Source organism: Octopus sinensis, linkage group LG3 (assembly GCF_006345805.1).
Source record: "Octopus sinensis linkage group LG3, ASM634580v1, whole genome shotgun sequence".
Lineage (NCBI taxonomy): Eukaryota > Metazoa > Mollusca > Cephalopoda > Octopoda > Octopodidae > Octopus > Octopus sinensis.
This window is the reverse complement of record NC_042999.1, coordinates 157,635,330-157,647,829: the sequence shown is the minus strand read 5'-3', so window position 1 is coordinate 157,647,829 and position 12,500 is coordinate 157,635,330. Positions and strand designations below refer to the sequence as shown.

The following is a 12,500-nucleotide window of genomic DNA, read 5'->3' as shown; positions in this document are numbered from 1 at the left end:
AGTGACAAGGCCGGCCCTTTGAAATACAGGTACAACAGAAACAGGAAGTAAGAGTGAGAGAAAGTTGTGGTGAAAGAGTACAGCAGGGATCACCACCATCCCCTGCCGGAGCCTCGTGGAGCTTTAGGTGTATTCGCTCAATAAACACTCACAACGCCCGGTCTGGGAATCGAAACCGCGATCCTATGACCGCGAGTCCACTGCCCTAACCACTGGGCCATTGCGCCTCCACTCTCTTGAATATTAAGTTGGTGATGAAACGTCTTAGCCTGATAAATGACTATTTCTCCAGGAATGTTATCACCATAATCGTGAAACTGCTTCTACCACTTCAAAGGGGAGCTTTCCATTTGTGTTTGCTAACCCATTTTTTAATGATTTTCTTTCAGTTAACTTCGTACTTTCGGTATATATACATATATATATATATATATATATATATACATTACCAGCCATCGTCCATCATTCCAAACTGCTTGCTACTAGCCATCGTCCACCATACACACACATACACACACACACGCACACACTCACACACACACCCTTGTCATCTCGCACACCTTTTTTACCATTCATTCTCTGATTCAGCTCTTTTGTTTTTAAAAAACACTTTTCCTTCCTTTTAACCACTTCCGTCTTTTTAGTATGTGACCTCGTGTAGACTACCTGCTATTTTTTTCCTCTGTCTCGGGATCTTTCTTTCTCCTATGTTTCCGACGAAGAGCTCCGCTAGAAACGTCAAACCCTCCTTCTTCCCTTCTTTCCTGAGCGTCCAATAATACTTTATTTGTTCCACATCCTTACGTTGTTGTTTTTTGTTTCTTGTTTGAATTAACTTTATATATATACATATATACACGTAGATGCATAATGTATATATGTATATAAATGTATGTCTTAATGCCTGTCTATACAAATATATATATATATATGCATATTCTGTGTGTGTGTGTATGTGTATGTGTATTCATATGTCAGCAGTGTAATTATGTGTGTGCGTATGTGTATGTGTGCATATTTTCCTAATGTAAGCATATTTTCAGCTAACATTTCTGTTTGTTGTTTTTACTTTTGCAGTGCCTGTCCCTCTACTTTTCATTAACGTTCTTAGGAATCATAGTCTCAAAAGAATATGAACTGGACCATTAGAAAACTGCTTATTCTGAACGCTTCCACACCATTCTTCAACAACGGAGTTAAACAACATATCCACTGCATTCCATCATGATTGCCTCAGCATACGCTAAAACATTTTTTATATTATGTCACTACATATATACATTTGACATAGAAGTTTTTTTTTCCTCAATAAAAGCATTAAATATAAAATGAAACAAATTAATCACATCAGCAAGTTTATTATTATTATTATCATTATTATTATTATTATTATTATTATTATTATTATTATTATTATTATTATTATTATTATTTATTATTATTATTATTTATTATTATTATTTATTATTATTACTATTATTATTATTATTATTATTATTATTATTATTATTATTATTATTATTATTGAGTGAGAGAGCAGTTCATGCCATCAAAGTGACACTGGGGTAAAATATACGAAGCCCAATATACCCATCATGACTACCCGTCTGATAAAGGTACACCAGGCACATGCATCACAACCATATGTGCGCGACATGGTGATCTCATATCAAGATAAACAGCACATGACCTTGCAGGTGGGGCCCAGTTAGAATTTTCTTCAGGTTGAGTAGCCCATCCCGCTCAAACGGTCCCTGAATAAGGGTTGCTTAAGGATGTTGAAAGAACCACATTATTATTATTATTATTATTATTATTATTATTATTATTATTATTATTATTATTATTATTATTATTTATTATTATTATTATTTATTATTATTATTTATTATTATTACTACTATTATTATTATTATTATTATTATTATTATTATTATTATTATTATTATTATTATTACTATTATTATTATTATTATTACTATTACTACTACTACTACTACTACTACCACTACTACTACTATTATTATTATTATTATTATTATTATTATTATTATTATTATTATTATTATTATTATTAAGGCAGCGGACTGGCACGCTGGACGAAATGCTTAGCAGTATTTCGCCCGTCGCAACGCTCTGAGTTCAAATTCTGCCGAGGTCGACTTTGCCTTTCATCTTTTCGGGGTCGATAAATTAAGTAGAAGTCAAACACCGGGGTCGATGTAATCGAATCATCCTCTCCCCCCTAATTTCGGGCCTTGTGCCTATAGTAGAAAAAATTATTTTTTTTTATATAATTATTATTATTATTATTATTATTATTATTATTATTTTTATTATTTTTATTATTATTATTATTATTATTATTATTATTATTATTATTATTTTTTTTTTATTATTATTATTATTATTATTATTATTATTATTATTAATATTATTATTGTTATTGTTATTGTTGTTGTTATTGTTGTTGTTGTTGTTTCCTTTCATTATAAGTTTATTTCAGTTGCCATAGTACCGGGCATCCTGTGGAGGCCAAGAGTAGCAAGGGCACTTTTGTTTTGCTATTCATGCTGAAATTATCACCACATATATCCCATTTTAGATGAAGAGTGCTCTCCGTAGTATATGGGCTGTACCCATCAAGGTTATCTTTTGTAGTTCGCAGAGATTGGAGTTACCAGGGAGTTGCTTAATATACTTCTCAGCCTCAATTATTACTGGTATCATCGTAGTACCATGCTTCCACATTTTTGTGATTTCAATTTGCGAATCTTTATAGTGAGAAAGCTTTTCGTATTCCTTTCTTGAGACATTTTGATCTTGTGAGACAGACATATCTATTAACATACAAGTTCCTCTGTTGTTATCCTTGATCACAATGTCTGGTCAGTTAGAGTTAATTTTTCTGTCCGTTTGTATTGGGAAGTTCCAAAGGATGGTGACGCCCTCACCATTTACTATATCCTCTGGATGTTGCCTGTACCACTTATCGTGGGATTTAATTTCGTAGTATTTACAAGCATTCCAGTGGATGTACTGCCCTAGTTTGTCATGTCTTATGAAGTCCCTGAAATTACTGTCTTGTGCCAAAATCTCAAACCAATATTATCAGACGGTGCAACAAAAACACATCTTGTGAATTGTTGTCATACTTATTGACATCTTGTTAGTTTTTGTCATACTTGTCAACATTTTCGAGTCTCTATTTGTCTATAATAATATTTTGAGTTACTTCCAGATCTAATTCAAGAATGACTTCAAAATTTGAAGCAGAAACGGTTTTAATGTTTATCCACTGAATGATTCCTATTGTGAAATGGAGGTGTATGCTTTGCAATGAAAAATAAGTTTCTCTTGCTGGATCAGTAAAAATGTCATTTAGAGCAAATAAATATAAGCAAGTGGAGGCGCGTGGCTTAGTGGTTAGGGTGTCAGCATCATGATCGTAAGATTGTGGTTTCGATTCCTGGACCGGGCGACGCGTTGTGTTCTTGAGCAAAACACTTCATATCACGTTGCTCCAGTCCACTCAGCTGGCAAAAATGAGTAACGCTGCGATGGACTGGCGTCTCGTCCAGCTGGGGAACACATGCGCCATAGAAACCGGGAAACCGGGCCCATGAGCCTGGCAAGGCTTTAAAAGGGCGCATTTATTTTTAAATATAAGCAAAACTATTTTTCTGTTTGAGTCAGTAATGACGCTCGTATCTGACTCTAGCTTATTAAAAATATCAGAATAATCATCTTCCACAGTTTCAAAATTGATGGCGGTGCAAGCCCATGCCAAAAAAGATGGGGAAAGAGAGATCAACAAATCGAGTAGATGCTTCAACAGATTTTTGACATTATTTCGCATCTGCCGAACAGCTTTTAAAACAGCTTTTCAAATACTCACAGTAACACTGATAAAATGCAAGCTAAAGCAATCAAATATACGGACATATTTTTAACGGAAAGCGATGAATAAGTTATATAATATCAACTAGAATTCAATTTGTACGCATCAGATGCAAAGGTGATTATGATGTAAATATTTCAGACTAAGATATTACCATCGTCTAATATACACGCACACATATACACATAGTCACAAAACACAAACACTACGAGCACACGCATATATACACGCAATCCCACGCGCTCACACCCATCTTCTTATATAGATAGATACACAGACTAGGAGACATATGTATATATGTATTGTGTGTGTGTGTAAACAGAATTAGGTAAGTTGAAATATTCTTATCACATATTCCAGCTGCTAAAAGGTGAATACACTCCATTTACCGTGAAGAAAAAATCTCGATAGTAAAAAGCTGTGAAAAACTCGGTTTGTTCAGTGTCGCCTCTTTTAAGAATCCCAGGTATTGATGTTTCGAATTTTTTGACTTTCGGCAATGCGGTGTACCTAAGAGAGACAACTCTGAACGAACTTAATAAAGCCGTAGCTTTATATATAATTCAGTCAACACGTTAACTGATTTACGCTAGTAATTCGCCCGACCGAGGTAAAGAATACATACAGAGACGGAGAGGCTGACAGGTTTGTGGGGATTTGTTGTTTTGTTAAATGTGTGGGTGCCGATGTTGCTGGAGCCGTAGCCTCAGCAGACTCACTGAGAACTAATGTTGATGACGTTAATATTCCGCTTCAAGTGTTGCAAGTATACACCTACAGTAATGATATGAGCAAGAAGTGTTGAAGTCCCGTAAAGAGGGACTGGAAGTTCTGTTAAGTGTGAGTGGAGGCGCAATGGCCCAGTGGTTAGGGCAGCGGACTCGCGGTCGTAGGATCGCGGTTTCGATTCCCAGACCGGGCGTTGTGAGTGTTTATTGAGCGAAAACACCTAAAGCTCCACGAGGCTCCGGCAGGGGATGGTGATGATCCCTGTTGTACACTTTCACCACAACTTTCTCTCACTCTTACTTCCTGTTTCTGTTGTACCTGTATTTCAAAGGTCCGGCCTTGTCACTCTCTGTGTCACGCTGAATATCCCCGAGAACTACGTTAAGGGTACACGTGTCTGTGGAGTGCTCAGCCACTTACACGTTAATCTCACGAGCAGGCTGTTCCATTGATTCGGATCAACCGGAACCCTCGTCGTCGTAACCGACGGAGTGCTTCCAAGTGCGAGTACTCAGCGGTTGCGTGCAACAAGATTGATGAGATGAGAAGAGACGAGTGTATCAGGAGTGAATAAGTGGAGGAGGCACAATAACAAACTCTGAGCAACAAATGCCACTAAAGACGCAGTAGAAAATGCAGAGAGAAACTCATGGCTGCGGGATGTTTGTGAGAGATTTTATGCCAGTCAGTCATGTGATCGTTATCTGGATGTTGTCTAGGTTTTCTATGTTCCTCAACTCTTCTTTATTCAGTGTCAGCAACTGGATAACTGATTTTCTGGCCCTGAAAAGAACTAATGTTTGGAATATAGTTCTAGCTTCGTTAAGGATGCGCCATATCCGCTGGGAGTTCTTCACTGATAATGATGTCTAACATCGTGAACAACTGTGAAGGCCCTGCCCTAGTTGGTTGTTATTCAAGTTGACGGTGGATTCCCTTCATATGATCAGAACCTACGCCTTTTTATGTTGCTGAAAGAGACAAGTTAAGCATGGCCTTAGTGTAGGATGCTTTCGTGGTTTACGTTCATGAGGTCCAGTTCAGATTAGGTGTGGATGATATTGAAATAATAACGGGAAATATCATAAACGTGTCGACGTTGTGAAATGAAATGGCAGATTAGTGATGTAAAGAAGGAAGAGAATGGGGTAAAACTGAACCCTAGAGTACAACCGGAGATCATTGACTGTGTGAGAGGAAGGGATTCATCAACACAAGACTCAAGGAGTTTCGGTAGGAGATTCGAATGGCACATACGACAGTTTTACTGATATCCAGAGTAGCAGCATGGTATGAATTGTGTATGTATGGACTGTAGTGTGTACGGTAGCCTACGACTCTAACTATATATAAATGTTTTTATTACAGTAGTGCCTCGATATACGAGTTGATTCGTTCCCAGAGAAAGCTCGTAAACAGAAAATAAAACACGTAAAAACTCGTAAACCCGGGGTTTCGTAAAGCAGTTCTTCGTCAAGTGAGACATTACTGTATTTATGTATTTTTCCAATTTATTTTTATGTAGCTATCTACCTTAACAGTTGTCTGTTAATCAAGTGTCAGAGATGTAGTTATTTAATTGTTCACCAAGCTCTATCTCTTTGTTATCTTATCTATATTGTCAGATAGCGCAGCAAAAGTCAATATTGTTAGTTAATTATTTTTTCAAATTATCAAAATTTTCTTAGTCTCGATATTACTGTAATTAGATTTTGAGCTACTTTTTGGTTGGATTGGGATTTTTTTTTTTTTTTTTTTTTTATGTGAAACAGAAATGGTTTTATGTTTATCAATCGAACATTTTCTTCGTTTGTTGTTGTGTTTTGCAATAAAAAGTAAAGGTTTCTCTGGTTAGACGAAGAAAAATTTCATCTAAGACGAAGATATAATCAGAATGTTTTCCTATATAAATCCGTAATTACATTTCTGTATGGGTAAGACATATACCAAAATATCAGGATACTTATCTTCATCTTCTGAAGTTTCAAAATGGTTGCTGGTACATACCAAAAACTTGAAGGAACGGCTGAGAAATGGGCGTAGGTTCTTGACTCTATTTGGCATTTATCAACAAAAAAAGAAACCACACACATACCACCAGTGGCACTGATAAAATACAATCTAAAGTAAGTAACTCAATTTCATAAATATACAAGACTAAGTTTCGAAGACAAGCAATGAGAATTCAATTTGTAGCGTCAGTTGCAGATGCGACTGAGAAACTATTCAAATCGTATCTATTGACACGTAAAGTTCTTCGTGTTGATTATGACGTACATAACTCAGACTAAGGCATTACTATTGACCAATACGCAATACGCACGCACACTCATTCACATTCACATACAAACGGACACACACGAAAATTAGGCACCCACATATATACACACGCTAAGGCGGCGAGCTGGCAGAAATGTTAGCGCGCCGGGTGAAATGCTTAGCCGTATTTCGTCTGTCGTTACGTTCTGAGTTCAAATTCCGCCGAGGTCGACTTTGCCTTTCATCCTTTCGGGGTCGATAAATAAAGTACCAGTTTCGCACTGGGTCGATGTAATCGACTTAATCCGTTTGTCCGTCCTTGTTTGTCCCCTCTATGTTTAGCCCCTTGTGGGTAGTAAAGAAATATATATACACACGCTTACACACAGTCACTCCCTCGCGAACTCGCATGGTCATACACATACGTATATTGGTGTGTGTGTGTGTGTGTGTGTGTGTGTGCGCGCACATGTATGTATATTATACATTCATATATGTATGTATATATATATATATATACATACATATATATATATATATATACATACATATATATATATATATATACATACATATATATATATATATTATATACATATATATATATACATACATATATATATATTATATATATATATACATACATATATATATATATATATATATACATACATATATATATATATATATACATACATATATATATATATATATATATATATACATACATATATATATATATATATATATATATATATATATATATATATATATATATACATACATATATATACATACATATATATATATACATATATATATATATATATATATATATATATATATATATATATATATATATATATATATATATATATATATATATATATTATATATATATATACATACATATATATATGTTTAGCTTTCAGTTTTTGAAAAAAATTTTAGAAGAATGTTAAAGTGATTTAAAGTTAAGTGATTTTTACCAAATCAGAAAACAGGATTGGGCGGGGGGGCGAGTTGGTATTTTGTGCGTGATGACAACAATATTACAACAAAACATTTAACGGTGGAAGTTTTAACATGTCTTAATGAATAAAGTCATGTGAAATTTTGGAACAGTTATGTAAACAATAGAAAAAGAAAAAGTCCTCAATTAAAAATTTCTTTGTGAAAAATTACAAAACAAATATTGAATTATGAAAACAAACAGTTCATGTAAACAATACAAAATTTTGCGATGCACTCAAGAAGTTTGCTAAACAAATTATAATTATCGTATCGCCTGCGTCACATAAACTCGCAAAGATACAAATTAACCTTGGAACGGTTTCACAGAGGCCCATGTACTTTCCGCTTGTTGCGTGTGAGTACCATCTTTCGAGTTAATTAACTCAATGCTGTGATTCACTGTTCAATGTCGGAAATTATAGCCATCAATTTCAGGAATGTGTTACTGAAAGTCACTGAAAATTGTGGTTCCTGGCAGAATCGACTGACGTATGCATTTCTTCAGCGTATCGCGATTCCGACATGGCGCTGCATAAAGTAAAAACGTGTCTGGTCCCGTGACACACTCCTCCGAAAACCCATTGCTCATATAGGACCGTCCCTCAGTTGTATTTACGTCTTGAGAAGACTGTTTCATCTATCTCAACGATTCCACCACGACCGACAATCTGAACATATCTATATATATAAAAGTGAAGTTGTGTGGTGTCTGTCTCCTACGATTTAGATTCCAAACTACTCCCACATTTTTCGGTGCAGTTTAACCAAAAGCGGGTGTCTTATAGTCGTGATTCATATCGAGCCCTTCTGGGTATTAGCGCGCGTCTACGATGAGTCTACGATTTAAAAATAATTTACCATCATTTTTTTCCATTTTTAATGCATTTTTTCGCTATTATATAAGGGAAGTAACTCTCTAAAAATGTCTACGATGAGTCTACGATTTAAAAAAAATTTTACCATCATTTGTTTTCATTTTTAATGCATTTTTTGCTATTATATAAGGGAAGTAACTCTCTAAAAATGCTTATATAGTTATTTCCCCTACAAACCCGAGCAACGTCGGGCGATACTGCTAGTCTGTTATAATCAAAAGCTGTGCCGTGACTCAACCCCATTTCTTCAACACAATACTGCAATACTGTCCTAAGAGGAAGGGTGCCATTTTATCACCATGTATCTTTTCTGACAGACCTCTCGTTGCATCCTTTTCGGGAGTACTGCCAGTAAATGTTTCCGATTTTTTTATTGTCCACAAGGGGCTAAACATAGAGGGGACAAACAAGGACAGACAAACGGATAAAGTCGATTATATCGACCCCAGTGCATGACTGGTACTTAATTTATCGACCCCGAAAGGATGAAAGACAAAGTCGACCTCGGTGGAATTTGAACTCAGAACGTAACGGCAGACGAAATACCTATTTCTTTACTACCCACAGGGACCAAACACAGAGAGGACAAACAAGGACAGAAACGGATTAAGTCGATTATATCGGCCCCAGTGCGTAACTGGTACTTATTTAATCGACCCCGAAAGGATGAAAGGTAAAGTCAACCTCAGCGGAATTTGAACTCTGAACGTAACCACCTTACTAATTTAATATAATGTTCTGTCATTCTTCGATAGCTGTTAGAATCAATCCAGTGAGGAACAACAATAACTCGTGTGTGATTGTGAAGACTTGATATGCTTGAGGAATTTATTCCGATGCGGAATGAGAGTATTTACACAGCTTGTACATTATCATTCAATTGAACAGAATGGACTTTGAGTAAGGGAATGCTTTCGTCTTGCCGTATTCCATGACTGGTGAAGGGAAGTAAAGAAAATTCAGTCAACAAGAAGTTGTCTCATAGCAGGCACATAGATGAAGAACACCATAATTAATCGCAGGTAGTGTACAGGAGAAGAAAGAAAGTGTGACGTCCGGGAACGTCTTTTTACAGCTAGGTAACAAGCGCCACCTAGTTGCTAACGATGCAACAGGGGAGATAACTATAGATGACTCCCATTGAAACCTTACGTCTCTGATTCAAATAAGGTTGCCACAGCTTTATTTATGGTGTTAAAACCCCGCCCGTAGTGTCACATTGTGCGATATATGTTTGTATTCTTTTACACACATAAATTCTATTTGTGGCTTTTATTACTCCCTGGTTGGCTATTACTTCTTTATCGGTGTGTCTCAATGATTTATCCAAGTTATGTGTCTAGAACGTTTATGCTATCAGTTCTTTGTCTCTTAATATCTTTGTGATATCTTAGTGTAAAGGAATTTTATTATTAGTCCTCCCCACCACACTTTCACCTCTACCTAGCATCTTTTTCCTTCCACTTAATGACATCTATAAACCCACACACTTTACTTCCTTTTAGGGCAACCTATCCTCGAATTAACACTTTCAGTGGTCATTTGATTTTGTTTGTTTGTTTGTTTTTTTTCTTTGTTCAACTTACCATTCGTGTTGTGGCTAGTTTGATAATCCATTTGTTCATCCCCGCGCGACAATGTAAACAGCTTATAAGTAACAGGACCTGAAGATTGGCTAAGCTGTTTCTGAGTGTAACAACTTATGCAACAAGCACTGCTTTACAATGTGAAATTTCGTATATATAACTCCATCTTCTGACTGCTGCAATTTATGCCAGCGAGACTTGGAAGAGCACTGTAAGGACAGATAGAAAAGTAAAGGTAATCTATCAAAGGTGCCTCAGGAAGGCCCTAAGTGTCAACTGGCGGGACCGTGCCCAGCGACGATTCTACCCATCCAGCAACATTCTCCGTTAAGTTGATCAACGGCACACAAAGACAGCTATGATTCGAGTACCACCAGATGGCACGCGTAAAAGTGACAAGTGCGATCACTTGACAGCGTGCATTTCAAGATAACCTGGAGACAAGAATGGATGTGCAAGAGCTGCAGCCGACTGAGTCCGGTGAAGGAAGCTTGCTACCCAATGTGCTGAGCAAAAGGGGAGGACTTAAAAGCTAAAGCTAAAAGCCTGAATAATGGATAAGGAACAGTAATAGCACAAGCAAGGAAAAAATAACAGAGGTTCGATTTCGATGACCAAGAAAGAAGTACTGGATATAAAGGTTAGTGCACGGGCTCGGCGGTTGGATACCACAAAGGTTGATGAGATGAGGAGAGACGAGTATCAGGAGTAAATATGTTGAGGAGATACAATACCAATCCGTTCTGGGGAATAACTGCCATTACAGGTTCGGTAGAAAACTGAGAGTAAAAAGACGGGACGAGTGTAAGCCGAAGTGATTTTATGCCATTCATTTGTGTGGGCTTAATGTGGATGTAGTTTGGGCTTTCTGTGTTTAGTGGGTATTTCTGTGTTGGTCTTGTCTCGGTTTTAGTGTGTAGTTCTGTGTTGGTCTTGTCTCGGGTTTAGTGGGTAGTTCTGTGTTTGTCTTGTCTCGGTTTTAGTGGGTATTTCTGTGTTGGTCTTGTCTCGGTTTTAGTGGGTAGTTCTGTGTTGGTCTTGTCTCGGTTTTAGTGGGTATGTTGGAAGTATACTCTGTTTGTCGGCTGAGCTTTGTGTTAGCGATTGATGGTAACCGAAGTTATTTTCTGGCTCTAAAAAAAAGACTCAATCTTTGAGATACGGTTCTGTGTGTATTAGTGATGTGCTTTCCCACAGAATTGTTTCTCGCAAATTGCGAGATCAAATACTTTGAGCGACAGTGAAGGTTATAATTGAATGTAGCCCACTTTGAATATCGGTTTCGTGTGATAAACTATACTTCATAATTGTAGTACTTACGTATTTGCTGTTGAAAGGGACAACATTAACATGACTTCAGAAGGGCTTGCTTTCTAGGTTTCCATTCATGTAATCCATCCAGGCTTGGGAAGCTGGTGTCTCGATCATGAGTGGATTATGCGTGGTTGGAGAACAAAGGGTGAGCGTCGGCGTTGCAAAACGTGAAAGTAAACAGATTAATGATGTATAAAAGAGTGAGGATAAAACTGAACCCTAGGGCACATCACAGCTTAAGAAAGGCAAGAGATGCAAGATAAAAGAAACAGATGGAGAGTCATTATGTGAGAAGATTTATTATTAAGAGATTCAAACGTCGGTCGCCACCGAAAGTTTTGCCAATATCCAGACGAACATTGTTTATGCATGGACTTGTGTCTGTGGAAGCCTGACTTTCAATGTAGTTATCTATATATTTGAATGCCTTTTCTTTCAATCTATTCTAATGTCTGAGATGTAACTCATATACAATATTTGTTTGCCTCCTGGATGCGCTTCATTGCTTTGTTATTATCTTCCCTATTGATGTTGTCAGAGAGACAAAGATCCAACGATGTTGTTAGGCTCCCTTTTTTTTCCTATCAATATTTTCTACACTTCGTAATTTGATTTTAAGCTACTTATTGGTCTAATTCAAATATTTCGTCTGAATCTGACACAGGAGTGGTTTTCTTATGTTTATCCATCGAATGTTTTACTAAATGTGTATTTTTTGCAATGAGAATAAAAGTCTGTCTGACTGGATCGAGAAAAATTACATTAATGCAAATATATAATGAGAAATTTTATTTACTTGCGTCAGTAATGATATTTCTGTCT

The 12,500-nt window shown here is 36.4% G+C and overlaps 1 protein-coding gene across 3 annotated transcripts in view; it reads left to right on the top strand.

Annotated features, from left to right (window-relative positions):
• The window catches only part of LOC115209944 (tetraspanin-18-like), a 142,342-nt gene extending 141,000 nt beyond the window's left edge, over positions 1-1,342 (top strand). For all 3 annotated transcript variants that reach the window (XM_029778581.2, XM_029778582.2, XM_029778583.2), the window contains exon 8: positions 1,078-1,342. In XM_029778581.2, coding sequence (XP_029634441.1) covers positions 1,078-1,149 — 72 coding nt within the window. In that variant the 3' untranslated portion in view covers positions 1,150-1,342. The remainder of the gene's footprint in view (positions 1-1,077) is intronic.
• Positions 1,343-12,500: the final 11,158 nt, after the last annotated feature.